This window comes from Perca fluviatilis, chromosome 15 (genome assembly GCF_010015445.1).
Source record: "Perca fluviatilis chromosome 15, GENO_Pfluv_1.0, whole genome shotgun sequence".
In the NCBI taxonomy this organism is placed as follows: domain Eukaryota; kingdom Metazoa; phylum Chordata; class Actinopteri; order Perciformes; family Percidae; genus Perca; species Perca fluviatilis.
In genome coordinates this window covers 28,284,385-28,306,832 of record NC_053126.1, presented here as the reverse complement: position 1 = coordinate 28,306,832, position 22,448 = coordinate 28,284,385, and the positions used below count along the sequence as shown (strand labels likewise).

Below are 22,448 nucleotides of genomic sequence, written 5' to 3'. Positions count from 1 at the left end.
TGTTGTTTATGGAGAAGGAGAACCAGGAAATGAGTCGGGGGAAATGCAACGCTACCAAGCCACGGCCGAGCGCCTCCACGTAAACTATTTACGTAGCGTTGGCGTCGATTTGAAGCAGAAGCATAAATTGTCCTTGAGTGTGAGCTTGTTTGAATGAGCGGCTCTCGAGAAAGCTGCAGGCAGCAACACCACAGGCCAGCAATCGACCCATTGCCATGTTCTTAACAGACACTGTACTGTCCAAGCATCCATCATCATTCTACCTCTCTCAAGTTGGCAAAGGAGCCAACAGATCAAGAGAGAATTATGCCTGCAGTCAACATTTAAACTCTAATCCCATTAACAAATTGGTAAATTAGGATGAAACCACTGCTGAGCTAAATTAATATCAAAGCTGAATAATAAAAAAATTTGAACAGAGAGCAGCGCCAGAACGAGGCAGATGAAAATAGAGATAATCAGCAGAGGGATAGGAAGCTGGAGGCCAGGCAGTGGGCGAATGTGCTGAGAGGGTAGGAATAATGTACAGATGAAGAGCGCAAGTGTGATAAAGCAAGCAGAGAGAGATCAATAATTAGATGAAGAGAGAGCTTGGGGGTGAAAAAGCAAGTTAATCAGAAAGAGAAGAACCCGCAGCGTAAGTTCGCTTCGTGGAGCTTCTTTAAAAACCTAAATGAACAAGTGTAGGAACATGCTGAATGCAAAGTCTTCCACACAGGTCCCGAGGGCTCTCCGAATGTTTTGATGAGTAGGAAAAAAAGATGGTGGATCATAAGCTGTGTTCTGCACAGTCACCAAAACCTCTGAAACCCAACTGAACACCTTAGACAGTGCTCTCCACTCCCATCATCAAACCACCCAGAGAGAGAATAATAAAAGCTCATTAAGAACATGTTGGGTTTAACCAATACTGGCCATGCGGTCATTAAATGTTGGCGTGGATAATTATGGTCCCAAGAGGATGAATCCTTTGACATCTAACGACTCCAATTACCTCTCCTTTTTTAGCCCCACGACTGGTAAGGCTCTGATAATAGTCAGCAGCATATTGATCATGTTTACATGCTTTAACGTAAAATAAATATTATTTTTTTCATACCGTCCGTCTGAATATACCTGTATCTGTCGATATCTGTCTGAAATGCTCCTTTCTAGCGCCTGTCTCTTTAAGCCGCCCTTTTGAAAAAAACTTCTGCTTTGATTGGTCAGCGTTTCTTTGCTCTCTGCATCTCTGCACGGTCATTGCAGCCGGGGAATGACTGTAATGGCTCTGCGTCTGTCTTTCTACCTTTCTATAGTATAGTTGTGACATCACAACATACAGAAGTCCTGAGGACTGAGCGTTTTGATACATTTGCATTTATATATTACCTCCACCTGCTTTATAATAAAAACAGACATGAAATCTCACCTTTTACAATATGGGACCTTTAAATTGAACATTAAGCAGTTTTAGGAGTGTGTGTGATGGCTGCTGTCATTTTCTCCAATTAATAAATGAGTATTAACATATTTACAGCAGCTTATGTTAAAGCTCGCAATTGTGACAATGTATGTTCTGTGTTGCTCTGAGATGTAATTGACAGGTTACCCACACATGATAAACAGTGGAAACCAGCCACAATGAACCTCATGACATCACAGTTGTCAGTTTACCAGAACACACACATCAAGATCACCCAGTTTAGCAGCGTTGACCTGTACAAAAAATGTTAATCCTTCAATTAGCACTGTGAAACTAGAGGCCTTAGTTTTGTAATATCTGAATTTTTGTTTAAATCAACTTGACATGAAATACAACCTGCCCTCAACCTAATACTAGCAAACAGTTTTTGTCATTAAAGTCTCCAAGAGCTCTTATCAGTCAAACTGAAATGACCCACAACCAGCTGTGGAAGAAGTATCCAGATCCTTTACTTAAGCAAAAGTACTAATACCACACTGTAAAAATACTCTATTCCAAGCAAAAGTCCTGCATTGAAAATGTTACTTAGGATAAAGCGTGTAAGTATCATCAGGAAAATGTAGTTTAAGTATTAAAAGTAAATCCAAACAGTTGTGTGTTTAATGGTCTAATCATCTCAGCTGGACTTGTAGGCCGTTACATTGTTGGCTAGTTTCATTTATAATAAAACATCAGATTTGATAAACTGTTTTGTGTGTGCAGAAATCTTAATGTGTAAAGTAACTAGTAACTAAAGCTGTCAGATGAATGTAGTGGGAGTAAAAAGTACAATATTTCTCTCTGAAATGTAGTGGAGTAGAAGTAGAAAGTGGCATGAAAAGACTCAAGTAAAGTACAAGCACCTCAACATTTGGACTTAAGTACAGTACTGGAGTAAATGGACTTAGTTCCATTCCATTCCACCACTTGTAACAACAGAGTGAAAACATTTAATTTCCTAAAATTAATTTTCCTAAATCTGAGTGGCATGAAAAGAAAAGACTAAAGTCAAGTACGAGTACCTCACCATTTGGACTTAAGTACAGTACTGGAGTAAATGTACTTAGTTCCATTCCACCACTGCTTACTAGTGCATGAACACATGGTTTGCATCACTGGAAGATTAAGCACAGGGAGAGATGGAGAAAGGTGGATGAGCATGCACTTACCTAGGCAAATAAAGAGAGCAAGGAGTACACACCCCACAGCTTGAATAAACCACTCCACACATGCTTTGCATCACACGCCACGAGATGAACATGGCTCAAGAATAACTTCTCTGACCATCTGACCAGAGGACAAGACTCACCAAGTCTAACTTGTCTGATTTGAGGCGAATGTAGGGGTCCAGTGTTATCTTAGGTTTGGCCCCTGTAGGCGACCTCTGGCTGGCTGAACCTAGAGAAAGGAGAAAAGAAAAAGAAAAGGAGGGTGGAAACAGAAAGGAGGAAGAAGAAGACAAATGAAAAAATAAGGTTGATTTTGTGAAAAGACAAAGGGGAAAAGCACCGACCGGGAGTCAGGAGTTGTATGAAACTAGATTTACTGGCTTCCAGTTGAACACCTCTGCCAACCGGTCAAGTTTACGTCCATGTAGGTCTGGGTATCGTTCACCAGTATCAAAGTGATACAGGTTCCTAAAAAAATATTTTTTCAATACCAACAAAAAGAAATTCACTCCCTAGGCACTGAAACTGAGTATTGAATGACACATTTTTCGATTTGCGAAACTTTAGAGGCAATTCGGTCAGTGCCTAAAAAGTATTGAATTTGATACCCAGCCCTACATCTATGTCTGTCCACACTCATATAATATGTGTACTGAAGACTTTGAAGGAATTTAATGAAATATGAAATATATTAAATGGGTTTCTTGGCAAAACATGGAAGCATCACACGCATCTACAACCCGGCAGCACAGAAGATAACAAAACAGTCAGCAGTTTCAGGATGAGTGTCACCAACTCAGTATCTGACCAAATGTCTCCCCTTCTGCTCCTGAGCTATGGCATTCAATAACGGCATTATGATGACACAGTGAAGTTGACCTTTGACCTTTTGGGTATAAAATGTCATAATTTCATCATTGTATCCTATTACACATTTGTGTGAAATTTCATAATTAGTGTAGAAATGATTGAGTTATGTCCAAAAACACACTTTGAGAGATCAGTGAGTTGGACTTCCAAAATTAAAACCGTTCATCCTCGAGTCCAAGTGGACGTTTGTGCCAAATTTGAAGATATTCCCCCAAGGCGTTCCGGAGATATCGTGTCCACAAGAATGGGACATACGGAATGACGGGACAACCCAAAAAACATAATGCCTCTGGCACAAAATATCCCAATGTATAAAATGCAGCATCTGTATGAGATATTGGCCTTTAAACAGGATGAGGAGAGAGTATGTGAGGCCACGGAACACTTAGTAAACAACAGGAGGAGAATATCATTGGATAATCTGTAATATCAGAGTGGATGGACAGATATTCTCTGTCGCTTTGGTGGAAGTGGGTGGTTGTGGTGAAGGGGAGGTGTGTGTGAATGTGTGTGTTTGGGGGGTGGGGGGGGATGAAAAGCAGATGATTAAAAAAAGAGAAGTGGAGGAAAGGTGGATGATAATATAGACGAGAGTGAGGGAAAACGTTGAGAGAGGGGAGGGCAGGCAGCCAATGCCTAATATTAATTTGATGAGTTTGTCTGTCCTGGATTTGTGCGTCTGCTCGCTATGGCAATAGGAACCTTTCCTCTGAGTGTCTGTGTCTGCTCTCCCCCCATGAACTCATTTCAGTGACTACCCTCCTCCTCGTCCTACCCAAAGGATTTGCACCCCGACTGGCAGTGATGATTGACAGATCTGCTGTCATAACAACAGCCGTGCTTTTTAAACCCTGTTTACACCAACCTACTATTCCACATCATTTGTTTTCATCATTTCTTGCCACTCTAGCCATTCTAGTGTAAAGTTCCCAGTTTATAAATGTGCACAAAAAACTAAAAAAATCATATCAACGATGAAGTCACACAAAGACGGGAGAAAAATATGAGAAGACGGGATTATGACGGTTAAAGAGTACAAAGTTTGGCCCTTCTTTTGGGTGTAAAGCAATGGCAAAAATGTGGAACTTCAGTATCACACACAGTGTGGGAACTTTGAGTCAAAGCAGTGAAAACTTGTGTTTAAATAAAGAAATAGTCAGTTGTACAGTACATTTTATTACCAAAACATATTGGATATCTGTGACCTCCTAGAACTCTGGTTTGTGCACATGCTCTCTCTGTTGCTGTCTGTTAAGTAAACAGAACAGTCCCCAAAGACAGTCTGATTAAACAGGACGGTTGGGATTTGAAATTGGGATGAGACCATCCCGTTATTAATTAACTAGCAGCTAAGGTACAAGTTACCAGCCTACATCAGGAGCAAAGAACTACACCATTGACTAAAACATAGGTGTATATGCAGAGAGAACCTCTAGACTTTGTGTATACAATATTATTTTGTGTGCAATAAAGTTCTTTAATTGAAGGCCCCCTTCTCCAGGGTGATCGTTCCACCACATTAGGCTGCGTTCAGACCGGGAAACAGCGATCTTTCAATTTGCCACAGAGTAGTCCGGCGGTGTGGGAGTGTCACAAATGGCCCATCTGTGTGACTTCTGGTTGTTTTCTTAACCCACCTGTTTCCTGTACGGGACTCTCACACCGCCTCAAACCATAACTCAAAAACACACCGACATGTCTGATCTCCGGTTACATGATTGGCCACTGCAGCGTGACGTGGGGTTGTGTTTCTCCAAAAGTTCAGTCGGTCTCAACATTTTGTCGAAGGCCCGCTGCGGCTTTTTGCGCCACCCCCCACCGCAGCCTAATCACACTCAAAGTTCAAAGGTTCAAAGTTCATTCTTGACCTTTACTTGAAACAGTGGAATTTTTGTGTTATGTTAGATTTGCACAGATGACCTACAATATATAGTAGGGCCCCAGGTGATAATAGCTGCGTGCAAATAGGGTTTTACACATATGGGCAGTTCGCTTTATCTCCCTAACAGGATTGAACACCTCCGATGACCCTTCCCCATGCTGGGCTTTAGAACAGGTCAGAGCTTAGAGGAAGGTCAGACTGTCAAAGAGTTAAATACATGAGTGTGTATAAGTAATATAAGTATTCACAGGGGTTAAAGTGCCCCCCCGCTACCAGATCCCTCTTTAACCTCTCAGTTTAAGTGTGAATGACCCAATGTCATCAATGGTGTGAGGAGGCTTAAGTTGAAGCACAGGAAGCACAGACATGATTTAGTGTCAGGAGTCAATGTCAAAAAAATACCCAGCCAGTATTTGTATCTGCTCACCTCACCACAAACTGCTGACATCTGTCAGGGCTAGCAACTGGCTTAACCAATAAGAGCCTGAAGGGGAGCTGAGTGCTCACAGCACCTAGGAAATAACCTTGGCTAGGCTAATTCAGGCCAATAGGATTGGGCTGGGCAGTCAGGACGCTTTGAGCTGGGACCCGCGGTCTTACCCGAACAACAGAGCTGTGAAATCTTTCAATTTGATCATCAAGCACTTTCTCTTTAACTAGAAACTGACTTGAACGCTCTAAATTGTTTTGAATCTTTATCTTCTTCAGCAAAAATGTACGGAGGCCCTAAGGGGGCATGGGGATTTTTTCTTTTTCTTTTTCACAGCATGAAATCAGTAAACCTTATCATCTTCAGGTTTGTTGATGACACTATCAGGAATATTTCGTTGCATTTTAAGGAAGATGAAAACCTCCTCCTCTGCAACCATTCTGACTGGTACTCAGATTGGTTTCTTGTGCCCACCAGAAATCTATCTTGTGCGCAACAGAAAATAAAAATTCCCATGTCCCTTTAGGGGCTCTGTAAAAATATGCTGTCTCATGTGCGCTGGTTGGACCCCAGTAAAACACATGCCATTTTATCTAACAATACCTTAACTGACGTATTGACATGCATTGTGTACAACAACACTGGTCAGTCATTTTATGGGCTGCTACTGTATCGGCATGGACTAAATGTCTTTAGGCATCAGATCACTACAAGCAAAGCAGAGCATCTTAAAATAAATTCTGATTAATCATCATCCATGAGCTGTGTAGGCTCAAGGTAGAGAGATTTCCATTTGTGTTTGAAACAGCTGCTGCTATGCAGATACACTGAGGATAAGAGGGAGGATGAAACAATAATGAACTGCACCCTCGATTATCAAGATGGTACTTTTTCATGATCCCTCACATTCCTGTGTACTCGGAGGTCCCCTACTGTGCTGTGGTTTCTATTTAATCCCATCCTCTTCTCGCCACTTAATCCCCAATCTCTGAGAGGTAGCAAATGTTCCCCGTTTTTCATTCCCGGATCAGATGGGTTTATCTAATATGTGTCCGATTTCAGGGACTTCGTGGAAAAAAAATCACTGAAAATCTCAACTCTGATTTGTGTTTAAACGTCCGTTAAAGGTTATTTTATGGCATAGCTGCTTTGTTAAACTGTATTGTACAAGTTAACAGGAATATAGTGAATAGGGTGGACGCCCCATTAGTTGTGCCCTTCAATAATGTTTTGTTGATCAATTGAATTGAAATTGAATGGTGAAAGGTATGAAATGGGTGTTAGGGTTATAATCAAGAGCAGTGATCATCGCAGGACAAATAACCACCAAAACATACAGAAAGTAATTATACAAACATGCATACTTGTGTATTTTCTAACAGCAGAAGGCTGGCATATTCTATAATTCTCTTATTGTCATTAAACCCCATGAAAAGATCTAAACCAAACGTGTTCTTCTGGGCCCTATCTCGCACCCGGCGCAGCACAGCGCAAAGCCCAACGCAAAGCCCAACACAAGTGTCTTTGCTAGTTTAAGACCGACGCAGTTGTCCATTTCCCGTCCAGCGCCCACGTCGTTTAAATAGCAAATGCACCTGCGCCCGTCTGTGCGCCCATGGGAAAAACATGATAGTTGCCAATGAAAAAAAAATTAGTTACTATTTTTAAGTTAGGAATTAAGGGTAGGAATTTGGTGTTAACAGCATTACTAATCTTGAAACCTATTTTGGTTATATTATGCTGGAGTAGAGTTCACAGAATGAATGTTTAGCTGACAAATCCGCTACGGTTGAATCCATCCCATAATAATGTGGACTGCTCCAATTGTAAATCAAGGATCCCCATTTACTCAATTATGTTGGATTCCTTTAGGGAATAGCATTGTTAGCAGTGTTGGTAATAGTAGTATCATACAACAGTTGAAGGTATTTGAAAAAAAAACTGTGCTTCGGGACCAGCACATACCCCACCCCCACCCCCACCCGGTGTATAGTGGTGTGTTTTACCTGAAATATGGATATCTGGTGGGCAGATGTCTGGAGAAGGTGAGGACACTTGGGCTGGCTCCTCTGCACACATCTACAAAGAAACATGTATGTACATGACACACAAGAGATGTTTATATTAACACTGCCCAGTCATTAGGGTTTCCAAAGGTGAGGCTTTGAAACTGATTTGGTAGGACAGGTCTGACTTGCCAGATGTCAAAGCCTGCTTTTCTACTGGACATCACAAAGTCATTCATTAAATTCTGTCTAATATGCCAGTTATCAATTCTTTTCCCTATAAATTGTGAATCATTACTTATATTTTGAGTACGCTCAAACGCTGGGGAGCGTTTCATAAACCCAAGCCTAATCACTTTTGGTTCACTGTGAAATACTGCTTCTCCTGTTTATAATGACTTCTGTAGCTAGAGTAATACAAGTTGCAAAATCTGAAAATCCACTGACAGAATGTCAGAAACCTTGACATATTCTGGTATGTTTGTGATGCCTGAAACACAGCAGACCTCAGGTGATCTGATGTGGACTTTTAAGCGTCCGGAGTTGTAGCTGTTGCCTGCGGCTCGCTGGACCCCGTTGTGGAGAGATGTGCTGCTTGGGAAAAGTCCTTTCCCTGGAATGAAGGCTATCTCCACAGCACTGTCTTGGCTGGAGTAAACAAAATCCATACAAATACAGAGTCATAAGCATGTACACATATAAGGAGAAGAGACGGCCGTTGCAGTGTGCATAGTTTACTAATCCCCACTGTGGTCCCAGTCTCTGCACTGATTCACAGACGTTACTCACTTTGAGTTACTGAATGAACTATTCCAATCTACAAGCACCACCCACCTGATTTTGACTTTGTTCAGCATGCTTTTGGCCTCCTCGTGGGTCACACCTATCAAGGACTCCTTGTTAATGGCAATGAGTTGATCTCCGGGCCTCAGGCGTCCATCCTACACAACAAAGAGACAGCCTTTAGTCATTCTGGGCTGAAGAAACTAGGGGTGTCCCCGACTAAGAATTTTCACAGTCATAGTCATAGTCCAATTGACAAGTCTAGCCTTTCGTCGCCTGATCGTCGAATCATGTGGTTTGGGGGTGGGGGCAACTATCGGTAACGGATCATGGAAAGTGAAAATTAAATCTGTCAGGGGGCAGTTTAAAAAGAATTATTAAAAGCTTCAAAGATTCGCGAGAAGAACCAATCTGGAACGTTGCAGGGAAAAGTTGCAGCGGTCTGAACCGGCCGGGAGGCTCATCATAGCCCACAAGCACAGCGTATGGTCGAGCGACCTAGAGAGTGACTGAAGAGAGCAAATGTCGTTAAAACAAAGCAGGGCGTCAGAGAGAAAAAAACGCTGTTTTCGCCATTTCGTCACTAGAAGTGCAGCTGTAGCAAGCATCTCACTATCACTAACGTTATCCACGTTCATATTTAGACGCAACAAATGATATCCAGCTACAAAAAACAATTTGGAACTTGTCATGAAGTTTGATTACACTGTCAAAAGCTTTTATTGAATTCCCTTGACCTCAAGTAAAGTGGAACCTAGTGTTGTAGTACTTGACTTTTTGAATGTCTTGTCTCGGAATCGACCGCACTTTCAACATCTCACATAAAGAGGACTCTGGATTTTATTTCAAGACGACAACTGTAGGGATATCACTAAATTGCCTCTTGCATTGTCTGGTTTATATGGTAACATCATTACTGTGATTGGATCCAAAACTTCCTGCTTCAAATGCAACCAATAACTTCAGTCATTTCTAATTTGAAATGTGTTACTGTCACCAAATCAAGCTCAACATGGCCTGGATTTATTTCACTTACCCGGCTTCACCTAACCTAACAACCGCGGTCCCGCATAACCTGTGCCACGACGGTGTTTAACAACTAGTTCAATCAACCCAGGCTTTCCCAGTAGAGCGATGCGCGCGTCCACATAAAAGAGGCGGTGTTTGCACAGCACGACCAATCACAAACATCTACCAGAGCCGCATCTTTTAAATAAGAAGAGCAAATTAGAATTGTACATAAATATGAAGAACACAGACACGGTTTTACAGGCAAAACAATAGCACTTCCTCATCAGTCAGGCACAACAAGATCTGACCATAATTACACTTGTGCTTTCCATAAACTGTGGTTGCTCTAGCCTATTATTTCAGTTGCAACCCTGGCAGTGGTTATTGATCGTGAGAGCAAATAAAAAAATATAAAAACATAATTCAAACCGCTGTGCACATTGGCAACGCACAGCTCAAGAAGCCGACAAATAGCCTATGCGTAATTCCCTCCACTGAAAATCTTTCATAACAATACCCATCAGGGAATGTTAACGGGGTTGTCGGTCTCTAAATGTTGTTACTTTTATGAACGCCTCTCTCTCTCTCTCTCTCTCTCTCTCTCTCTCTTTCTCTCTCTCAGGTTAGGTGTTCAGCATAAGTTACCACAGCGATTTAACCCGGTAACGAGTGATCCACCGTTGGGATACACAAAACCCCGGGTTGAACCTGAAGTTACCTCGTTAACTCCAATCTTGCTTCGTAGTACAGGCTTCAGACCTCTTCGATGGTCTTACTGTCCCCAGTAACAAGGGTTTCGCCACCTTATAGCTACAGCTAACAGTTCTGATAAATGCATGGCTGCATAATTCCCCCAGCTGACTCATCCCATACAGCAAATCACAGTGCAGGAAATGTTAGCTTGCTTCCTATATGACACAGGGGATTAAGAGCTGGGATTTAGAGGAAATAGACAACCTGCTTCCATAAGCAGAAGAGCGAGTGTCAGTAGCTGTTGTAGAGCCAGGCATTGGTGTACAGTGTTGAGTTAGTCAAAGAGACTTAATGACAGACTGTGGACATACATACAGCACTGCTTTGTCTGTAACAAACACAGTTGCGTGTACGACTTTGTACCATTAACCATCTGTTATTGTGGATTTGGAGTAGATCAGTGAAAAACAAAAGGGCCAAAAGAAATATAATGCATATATGTCTGATGCACTGCAGCTTCATTCCTGAGAAAATCTGGATTAATGCAGTCAGTGAGTGTGCAGAGATGGCTATAAAGTTTAAACTGATTAGTTTTTTAGTCAAAACGCAGTCAAATGCATGTGTACAAAAGTTTATGTGTACATGTTATGCTCATTAGTTTGTTTATTGAGTTAAAGCTGCATTACCTGCTTTTTAGCCACTTTGGGGCAGTGAACAAGCTGAGAACATCTGACATAGGATCACCTTATAGATTCGTCATGGCGAACATGTCAGCAAACAGTTACACATCCAGCAGCCACAGAGCAACTTTAACATTCATGTGGAGTCATCTTTGTGTCCACCTGTGTCAAATATTTTTTAGCTCTGATTTGGTCTCCACAAACTTCTGAGAAAAAACAACCATTCATATTGACCAAGATTGCCTTCCTGATGTCTCTAGGTAGGATGTTCCAAAGTTTGGGAAATCTGTGGTTACATTTTTTAAATTAAAATGTACATTAGAGTTTACAGAATACCAAACGTCTGAGTTTAAAGTCTTGCTGCCAAAATGAAAAGAATTTCCATCAGGGTTGTCATGGTAAACTGAAATGTAAAATTAAGAATCATCAGCAGAGGTGTCTAGTCATTCTGAGCATAACCCAAGAAATTGACCTGCATATCAAGCTGATGCTTCACCTTTAGTATTTAAAAGGCCTTTTCAGATCTAACGCATTTAATTTAATTTGTGCAGATAAATCGTATCAGATTGGTGTATCCTAGATTATAGCTCCTCCGGCGAGCCTTCTTGCTCCTCGATCTTCTCTCCTCAAGATGCATTTTAGGAATTGGGATGTCACTAAGATGACACGCTGAGATTTCCAGGTCACAAGCCGGAGGATCGAGGAGCCGAGGAGGTACAAATCTGTACCTCTACACTACAGCATTGCGTACAACGAGCCCGTCTCCAGTGTGTAGAGTTGAGTGTAGGTTTATTATAGTATACACAATGATGAAGCAATGATTGTGCGACGGTGCAAAACTTTACTTTTCCGTAGAACGCACGGAGCGTGAATATTTGTGTCAGCCTTGCTGTGAACTCGAAAACTAATATATTGGTATTTTCATTCCGTTTTTTGCTTTGTCGTCAGTGTGAAAAGGCATGTACTGTTAGAGGCCCTGTCTATAATCATGTGGAGGTTGTTACTCCAAACAATTCAATTCAATTTTATTTATAGTATCAAATCATAACAAGAGTTATCTCGAGACACTTTACAGATAGAGTAGGTCTAGACCACACTCTATAATTTACAAAGACCCAACAATTCTAATAATTCCAACTATTCCAATTCCAACAAAGCTTTCATCTCAGCCATGTAGAGAATCTACATTTTAGAGGCTACATACTGTATTTGCAACACAAGGGCAACAAACAACACTGAGAATGGTCATAAAAAAAGGCCAATGAAATTATTTTTTTTTTAAAAGCTATCTTTTTTAGAGATAAGACTGAAAAGACAGTGTTGATGGGACTGTCTGGTTTAACTTATAGAGAGAGGGAATCTAAACACGTACCACAGCCATAGCACGTAAGTTACCAAAATCCAACTGCCATCCAATTGCAACAAAAAGTCACTCTTAGAAACCCCTTCTTGTAAATCTTTTACCAAAAAGGTACAAACCAGCATTCAAACTACTTCCGACAGGGATCGTGGGATATATTCTTAGCCCTGAGGCGCTCTCTGTGATTTACTGTCACTCACTGGCATCTTGACTAAAAATGATGTAAAACCTTGCGGAACATATGCAACAAGAAACATCTACTTAGAAACAGCCTCAAGCACACAAACACACGTGCATATTCCTGTATGCTCTGTAGTCTCTCCCCTCCATTCTCCTCCCTTCCTTCCTTGTCAAATTGCTCACAGTTGACAGTGAGTGGGTGGACAGAGAGGCGAGGAGGATGGGATTGGGGAGAGAGAAGCAGAGGAAGCGGGAGAAAAGGAAGAAGACAGCAATATGTGCAAACAGAGGGGTGTGCAGGTTTGTTTCAGGGGATCATGGTAAATAGGGATTGTTGGTGCTAATTCAACATCATCCTTCTAATTCCCTTTCTTCTACTTCCTGGCAGATGGGAGGCCATCTGAGGGAGTTACTGCTTACTTTCTTCTCTGCTACTCTGCGTGTATATTTTTGGCAATCCCAAACATACAAGCATTGTCATCCTATACCACCTCTTTTGCCAGTGCCATTGACAAAATTTCTCTATGATGGCCTAACTAAAGGATGATTGCAGTTTATTACAATTTATCAAATTTTTGTAATTTTGGAATACATTCTAAAATTCCATTGGTAACCATGGCAACATTGCTGCAACACAGTCCAGTGAGGTAAATAACAATAGCAATAGGAACAGTTCTGTTAGGTGATTTGGTGTAGTGGCTGAAGTCAGCATTTAAGGTAGGGCTATGCAAAAATGTCTGTAAAGTGATGAATCTCTTTATCATCTCCCAGGAAGTGGGGGCTGAACATCAGCTCCCTCATCAAAAAACCCCAGCAGAGGATGTACTTCCTGCTCCATCTCCATCTGGTACGCTGCTGCCTCTGCTAAGAACTAGGGACAATTGTAGCCGATCCCTCTCACCCCGGACACAAACGTTTTTTGCCTTTTTCGAAAGAGAGTTCATGCGCAAAACGGGAGATGGAAACAGCTTTGCCGAATAAGTTGTGACATAGTGAACATGTAACTCAAATGACTATAGTCCCGGTATCCATCGGATGGGGGAAGGATCGGGATATTGGTCCCATCCAGTGAGCAGTACACTTGTGGCACAAGGTGCGTAGTGGAGTTGCGGTGCGCTATAGCCTGTTTCTCAGCCACGTCGTGTAAATTGACGAATTGGTTCACATGAACATCTTAGATAAATCACCAATTCCAAAAATGAACACATGGTGGAGGGAGCTGTGGCAGCAAACTGTGGCATGCACGCAGAGCAGTCAGTGAGAAGTATCAGGTTATAAAGGCACCCGTTTACACCTGCATGAATATAATGTATCTGCACACCACTAGTCTGCTGGTAGCCCAGCAGCTGACAACTGTGATATGCATTCAGCATATGTTGTAGCCATTAGGGCTTAGTGGTAATTAAACATAAATGTGCCAGTGAAGGTGAAGCATGAAAGGAACAGCTGATGCCGATCAGCTAATGCAAAAGAAACTTCAGTGCTCTGCCAGAATTAACCCTATGCTTCATGATTGACAACAAAAAACAAAGTCAAAGTTACAGAAAACTAGAATGATCCTTTAACAGAAGGACAGTAAACCGGGTGTGGAAGAAAAAGTTCTCTCAGGTCCAGTCCAGTGGCAGGTTCAGATTAGTTGAATTCACTGCGCAGTGGAGAAAGAAGCTCAGAAGAAGCTGTAGAATTCTCTCTGAGCAGAGTGAGTCTCTGGCCAGGGTTTTATACAAGGTTACAGAAAACAACAGAATAACAAAAGCTGAGAAGACAGCATCGGAGCAGATTTGCATAGACCCAATATGTCTGCTCGAACTATTGAAAAATGGTCCTTTATTTAAATGAGGTGTGAATTAGAGTGCGGATCGGGCCGCATTTTTCTGTCCGAGCCCGTACCGCATTCGACAGAGCAGTAACCGAATCCGGCCCGACAGGTATTAAGATATTTATGTCCGAGCACGACCCGAGCCAGACACAGTTAAAATCTCTTTTTTTTCGCATACTAATGACGCATGCGTTTGTTTGTGTGAAAAGCCCGCTTCTATTAAGCAACTGTAGGAAGGCATTCGGAAATGTCAACAGATGAGTGCATCAGCGCACAGGGGGCAACAAGCGCACGTTAACACAGGCGCACATATGTTCAACGCCTTATCGCGCTGATGTGACCATGCCCAACCCGAACGCGAACATCACTTCTAAATATCTGTCCGAACCCGGCCCGGCCCGTTGGGTACCGCAGGCTCCCAACGGGCTCGGTTCGGGTATCCATCCTCTAGTGTGAATCACCACTGGAGCCAAGCTGGGCTCTGAACAAAAGGTCTCTCTCACACTGACCAAAGTGGAATGCTTTATTTTGAACTAAGCTAGACAAGAGGCAGACAGACTATTAAGTCAGGAGACCCTGACAGTTTGTTGATCAGAGATAATAGGAACTTAATCAGTAAACAGGAAATAGGATATAAGTCTAAAATGAGACTAAAACTGTTGGGAAATTCATTTTCTTCTGCACTGTGTCTCACTCTTATCTAATCAGATGGTTTATGCATGGTACAGCCAACATTCCAGTGTTCCAGAGTGTTCTGTACTGATGTTAAGCGCAAGCATTCATTTGCTACAGCAGACAGTGATCGTCGAGGCCTCCTGTGAGGTTGCAGTATGCAGCACTTATTTCTGTCAAGCACAGATGACTGTTCCCTACATTCCCAGAGACACTGTGGCCAGGGTGCAGAGCTCATCCATCATGTTTAACAGCAGCTTCATGTCAGGAGTTATTGAAGACGTATTGCTGCATTATCTTTAAGACAGAAGCAGGATCTCACAGTGTGTGTGGGAATGTATATGATGCCATATTGGGGATGTGGACTACTCTGTGACCTCACTTTAGTACTACAAAAGTTATCTCTGACAATTAACTCAAGCTCTGAAACAAAAATAAGACGCTAACTTCGACATCGGCTACAGAGCTTCGTGCTACAGAGCGGCGGTTGATAGTTGTTTAAGCCGCGACAGAGCTTTGTCACGCCGGCGACAGACCTCCGTCACAGCTCGGTCGTATCAGCGGCAGTGAGTAGGTGTGTTTAGCCACTACAGAACTGTGCGACACCGGCTACGGTGGTCAGGTCAGCGCTAGTTGGTGGTTCAGCTACCCGAGCTGCCGATCGTTTCGGCGGAGATTACGGTTAAGTTTAGGCAAGAAAAAGTGGCCGTTATGCGGTGACGAAAGTTAAGTTTAAGCACCGAAACGACTAGTTAATTTTAGGAAAAATGTCGTGATTTGGATTAAAACACTCCCAAGGAACACTTGAAAGTCCTGTGTTTTAGCCGATTTGGGGGGGGGTGGTGCACAAAATTTCATTTGGGCAGGCATTGCCCCCCTATAGACCCCCATGCTTCCACCAGTGCACTCCTGTGCAAGATCCTTCATCCTCAAGCTAGTAGCCAGTCTTACAACACAAACAAATAGCCAGCTGCTCTCAGGATATGAAAACTGAATGAGTAATGATCCAGAGATTGAAGGAGACCTGTTATGCTTTTCTGTATTTTCTGTCATATCTATAATGTTACAATGTTGGATGTTCATGTTCCACGTGGCCAAACCTTCAAATAATAAGGTAAACATATTTGAAGAGACCCTATTATGTTTTTTGGATCCCCCCCCCCCCTCTTTTAGTGTGTTATATAGTTTTTTTTGTGTATGCAATACATATACAGCACTTTTTCTCAACTGCCTTAAATGGCTCGCCCACATTCCTGTTTGAAATTCCTCCATTAGTGATGTCACTGATTGAGAAAGCCAGCCCAGTTTTTCATATGTGTTGCCCATAGGTGCTGCCTGAGCAAGCGCAGCCCGCCCAGTGGCTTGTTTGAATTTGGTGGACCAATCACAACAGAGTGGGCCAGCTGACCAATCAGAGCAGACTGGGCTTGTCAGCAAGGCGGGGCCAAGAGCTCAGCTGAAGTGTTTCAGGTGGAGGAGCTGCAGCAAAGGACAGTATAAGAAACATAATCTGTTTTTTCAAAGCATGTAAACCTATTCTAGTAGACCCCAAAAGTACAAATATGATGCTGAAAAGGAGCATAATGGGGGCTCTTTGAAAGAAAAAAAACACTGTTAGCCAAAAAAAGTTTCAAAACTGTTCTGAACGCTCCGGTTTCAACAGTGTTTTTCTACTCTCTGCTTTGTATGATGTCATATCAAGCCGGTGTTCCATATACAGTCATCTCCTCCAGGCACGCTACTGCAGTGTTTACTTTACATACCCTGCTACATGTAGCTCAATGCTAAGAGACAGCGCTCCATCTCAGACAGAGGCGTGCAGGTGCAGCAGCCATGGGCAGTATGAGAAAAATACATGTAGAAACACAAAATACAAGTAGAAACCTGAAAACTGTCTAAAATAGGACTCCTTTAATGTACTGTATGGCTGGTGATATTCTCCACTTTTCTTTTTGTCAAGAAATCCAATTAAAAAGAACAAAACCAAGAATAACTTGACCCTGCTAACAAACACTGTGTGAATCCACACACGCGCAAACACACACACACCAAAAAATAAACTATGTATTTGTGTCATTGGGACTGAGTGCCACACACAAGGTATGTGTGTGTGTGTGTGTGTGTGTGTGTGTGTGTGTGTGTGTGTGTGTGTGTGTGTGTGTGTGTGTGTGTGTGTGTGTGTGTGTGTGTGTGTGTGTGTGTGTGTTTGCATGCATGTGTGTGCGTATGTGATGCCCTAAACAGAGTCCTAGCATGATGGCTGACCTTCACACTTTGTGTAGTGTGTCTGTTAGGAGACTCCTCTAATACAGACACACTGACACTGAAACAACAAAAAAGCCAAGAAATACACAGTGTTTAATCCAGCATGACCTCCTAAATATTCAAGAGGATTTAATGAAAGTAATGTTTGTCACCTCATGGTAATTTCCTTCAGTCAAGGTGACCCTACAATAAACAGTGAAATACTGAATGTTCTGTCTTTTAGGAAGCAGGGACGTAGCACAAAATCCTGGGCCCTGTAGAAAGACATTCTATATGGGCCCCTCCCCACATCCACAGCTATTCATTCTAGAATCTTTTTGGGCCCTCCTCATATGAGGGCCCAGGGTACTCAGTCACATTCCCATACAGCGTTTGTCAGCACTGCAACCGGTCATATTAGAAGGCAATTTGATTAATTTGGCATGCAGTTGACACAGTCATAATTTAATGCAAACTCAACTCCTGGCATTTCTCCTGGTGTTTTTCCACACTTTGGGAGAAGGACATAACGGGAGAAACAGGCAAACCACTTTAATAACTGGGATACATGTTTTACAGTATGTCTTGGTCAGGACTGTCACTACATGTCACTACATGTTTGATTTAAAGTGTGTGTTTCGAAGGTCATAGATGCGTCTGTGACCACAATGCGGGAGGAGAGGACCGGCTGTTACTCTATGTCTGTTTTTCGGACAGCCAGTCACAGAGACAGCATCAGCAGCCTGTGACCTGAGGCATGACTAAGCACTATTTTACACTTACCTAAGGGCAAAGCTGCAGAGGTCTGCACATGCACTCTTTACTTCCTGCTCCGCCCCCTCTGTCCTCTACCTCGGTCCATCTTGTTCACTTTATTTCCCTACGAGTAGTCCTCCGCTGCTGCGCTGCATCCATCTCAGTCATGTTTTATACAGCGATCCCCGTGGTCCTCCACTCAGTGCTCAAGGGATCCAGGATCCAGTGAGCACACCCAACCCAATGTGTCAGCTTCCTCAAGTAACAACGTGATTTATACTGTTGTTTCCGTACTGTAGGGACTTTGGTGGTGGAATTAGTTTTATGCCATTATGTTCTTTTCCAGATCCCTGCTAAAGAACTACCCTCTTCAGGCACTTCATCCCATCAGAAACATGGCTGCTACCATGGAAACATTATCAAAACAAAAGGAAGTCAAGTCAGACGTGCTGAGCCCTCCATCAGCCACAGTCCATGAGAATGTGTCTGCTGCTTGTGTGAACATGTATAATCTATATAAGCCAGGGATGGTTGTGTGTCAAAAATAGTGTGTTATAATACATTTTTTATAGTGGCCAAAAAGTATTCATTCAATTTAAAAGAAAAAAAAGAAACCTAACAGCAGCACTAAATCCCAAAATCAATTGTGCTAGAAATGTCCTCACTGTTGATATTTTCAGACGCCTTGGTTTATTTATCCTATCTACTGTTTTACACAGTAACACCGTCTAAGTATGGCTCGGAGCACCATCACTCCCTTCGCTACACCCTTCATCTTTCCTTCTCATCCAATATGTGCAGTGTATTTTAGGCCGGTGGCTTCATTTCTTACCCAGTAGTCTATATAAATTCCCGCTGGATGTTCCTCTTTTCCATCGGAGATCCGTCCCCTTCCTCTTTCTTTGTGTTGGCGTTCTAAACTTCTGAGGACTATGGTTAACTGCTCCTCAGATCTCTGCAGGGTAAATCCAGACAGCTAGCTAGACTATCTGTCCAATCGGAGTTTTCTGTTGCACGACTAACACTACTTTAAAACGTACACACGTTCCACCAAAACAAGTTCCTTCCCGAGGCTATTTTGCAGAGGCACCATGGCTCCGTCCGGTGCTTAGCGCTGCCCAAGACGATTGTGATTGGTTTAAAGAAATGCCAATAAACCAGAGCACGTTTTTTTCTCCCATCCCTGAATGCTGTGTGGACTAGCCAGACCTTCCTCCGCAGCACTGTGGAGGAAGGTCTGGCAATGCGAGACTACTACAGCAGAAAACCACCTTGCTATGACTCGGAGCACCATCACTCCATTCGCTACACCTTTCATCTTTCCTTCTCATCCAATATGTTCTTACCCGGTGACAGTCTCCTCCAGACAGCACTTCCTGGATGAAGACCGCGGGGCCGTCGGGCCGGTTGGAGCCCCCTCCTATGGTGATGCCCAGACCGCTGGATCGCGGCACTGAAATGAGCTGAATCACTCCTTCCCCTGGGTGACTGAGAACACACAGACACAGAAACACATGAGCCTCTGAAGGAAAGAAAAGGCCTCTATGGCATTACTGTCATACTTCTGCACAGTCACAGGCAGAGTGAAAGTTATAAATCATTCAATATTATTATTATTATTATCACTGATATATCTGTATTGGTCTATACATTGACTTCTAAGTAGGAAGAGATTGCAGTATAGATCTACCAAATATATGTTCGACATCATTCGTCAACTGTCTCCATTACATTCCACGGGACACTGCTTAATACATATATTGGACAAAATTCTTCAAAAATGTTTATGTAAGAAATGAATTTCAGGTGAAATATTGTTATCAGTTTTCTCTTTGTTTTTTTTTACTCTCAGCCTAAACAATCCAGTAATGCTCGGGATCTAGATCAAGGGTCAGGGTTGTACACCAGATGGCTGAAGCTGAAAAATACAGCTGATTTCTTCTGATTTTCGAGTCCAGTGTTGTAGTAATCGAGATCGGTCTTGGTCTCAAGACCGGTCTTAAGACCACTTTTTGAAAGGCTGGGTCTCGTCTCAGAATCGATGGCATGTTGAGGACTCTGGATTTTATTTCAAGACCACAACTGCAGGGATTTCGCTAAATTGCCTGTGCATTGTCTGATTTATGCCTATGTGTTAAACACTTGCAAATGCAACCAATAACTTGACGTATATCTAATTTGAAATCAGTTACCATAAATTAAATTAAATTAAATGAATGTAGCCTACTGGCAGTCTGGCACACGTGGGCGCTCAGTGGGTCCTCGGTATTTCCCGTGGGTGCTCGAGCTCCGGAGCACCCACGCTCCCAACAAAGTCAATGCGGGAGACAGGAGAAGAATTTCTGGCTGTCTTACACAAATCTGGTCTTGGTCTTGACTCCGTCTCATCCTGTCTTGGTCTTGTCTCGGTCTCAACCCCTAAAGGTGCTGACACACTAAGCCGACGGCCGACCGTTGACAGAAAAGCCAGTCGAGATGATCAGTCGCGTCCGCGAGGTCCAAAAAACTGCCTCGGAACACACTGAGGCGACACCGACTTGAGAAACGTAATACGTCTCCATAGCAGCAGGCGGCGCTACGCTGTATTGTTGCCCAAGAAATGAAAACCAGCAGCTGATTGGACGAACGCGTCACATGGGTTTGTTTTCTCCGGAAATTCAAAGCCAGACTGTCATGGCAGCTGTTCAGAATACGATCTCATATTGTACTAAAATAGTTCACTGAAACATGTTTCTGAAAACATTTTAAGCGAGAAATAGGCCATGCAGTTCCTGAATCTGTCTTCATTTCAGATCGACAAAGGTCAGTTTAAAAGATTTTCGTCAGATTTTGAGAGACTCTAGTCACCTCATTCCGCTCCCAATTTCCGGGTGAGTCCCGACTGCCCTGCCGCCGACTGAACATGTCAGGTTGGTTGGTCTCGGTTTAAGTGGTCTCGACTACAACAATGCCAGAGTCATCACAATACAAAAAGCTTTTTGCACTCCGAGTGCAAAGAACAGCAAACTGACAATGTTTTGGAGAGTGACCAATTTGAATTTGGAATGATTTGGATTTGAAATTAAGATGTAAAACATATACAGAAGTAAAATATCCAAATATTTTAAATTGCCATTATTGAAAGTTTATCAGCACATAAATATAATTTTTATTTTAAATTATAATAAATAAATAAAAATAAGTAATTCACTTTATTTTTACTATTATTGCCACTGTCCATCATACTAACTGCTGTAATTATTAAGAATCATATTTCTCCATATCAGTATATCTGTATCAGTGTCTCTGTGTCCCAACTGGCAGCATCAGATGGCCACCCACCAATAGTCCGGTTCTGTCCAAGGTTTCTGCCTCTTTAAAGTTTTTCCTTCTGGGTCTTGTATTTTAATTGAATTAAATAAATGAAGTGTTAGTTTAGACAGGCTGACGTTTCTGCTGACCTTAGCTTTCATGGCTGCTGTTCTGACTGATATGCTTTAGGGTTAGTATTTGCTAAACTTCCCAACTCAGTCTCCAAACGAGAGGAGAGCAGCGGGATGGTTGATGGGAATCCTGTACAGATGAATCTCACCTGAGGGAGCGCAGCATGGGCCCACCGTTGTTGTACATGTTCTGAGAGCCCGCTGGGCTCAACAGCAAAGGACTCTGGGAGCGAGACGAGGAACCAGATGATGTACTTTCCAGGTAGCGGCCTCCTTTGGAATGGCAAGAAAGAACAAAAACACAAAATAGACAGAGTGTCATTTAACCTGTGCTTTGCAAGGAGGTGTAAAATCAACATGTCAACATGGTACAAGAGATGGCTTTAGATACATATTTAAATAATTACTTACACTGGATAAGTTATTATTTAGATGAAGGGCAGTAAGCAAACATGATGTTCTCTTGATATGTGTTATATAAGGAAATAAGGGAAGGGAATAAAAATGTTATACAATTCAGAAATACTGTAGTACTGTAGTCTTCAACAATTTGCTGCTGGCACTGAGGCTCTCCACTGAAAAAAATGTTTGTTCCTGTTAAACCTTTCTTAAGCCTGAGTGACTCTAAGCACTGAATAATACCCAATATGCTGACCAAACCAACTGTGCGGTAAACCTCTGCTTTCTCTCCTGTCCTCAGATTCAATCTTCAATCTTGTACACCAAGATGTTTTACACTTGATTTTTTTCAAGGCTGAAAACTGTAGCATTTTGTAGCGCTTCTTTTGGTGGAGGAGCTGAGCCAAGGACATGGGCCATTTCAGTTCATAACATGCTGCGTGTGATTAGGGTTGGGTACCAGAACCCGGTGCCAACGCCCGGTGACAATGCAGATTTCAGTGCCACTCAAATGCCTGCGCTGCTCTCTGGTGCTCCGAAACTGACTTTACACTTGGCAGCAGGTAACTTTAGCCTACCGTTAGCTAGTAGCTGGATTAAACACGGTTAAAGAAGTTAGGAAACAACA

At 42.5% G+C, this 22,448-nt stretch overlaps 1 protein-coding gene across 1 annotated transcript in view; it reads right to left on the bottom strand.

Moving 5' to 3' along the window:
- Positions 1-22,448, bottom strand: part of si:dkeyp-72e1.9 (syntaxin-binding protein 4) — a 105,050-nt gene that overhangs the window by 11,276 nt on the left and 71,326 nt on the right. Inside the window, exons 7-12 of the mRNA XM_039824931.1 lie at positions 21,571-21,694; positions 19,346-19,487; positions 8,636-8,742; positions 8,308-8,449; positions 7,802-7,874; positions 2,754-2,842 (exon numbers count right to left, since the gene is read on the bottom strand). Of these exons, the coding sequence (XP_039680865.1) occupies positions 2,754-2,842; positions 7,802-7,874; positions 8,308-8,449; positions 8,636-8,742; positions 19,346-19,487; positions 21,571-21,694 (677 nt within the window). The remainder of the gene's footprint in view (positions 1-2,753; positions 2,843-7,801; positions 7,875-8,307; positions 8,450-8,635; positions 8,743-19,345; positions 19,488-21,570; positions 21,695-22,448) is intronic.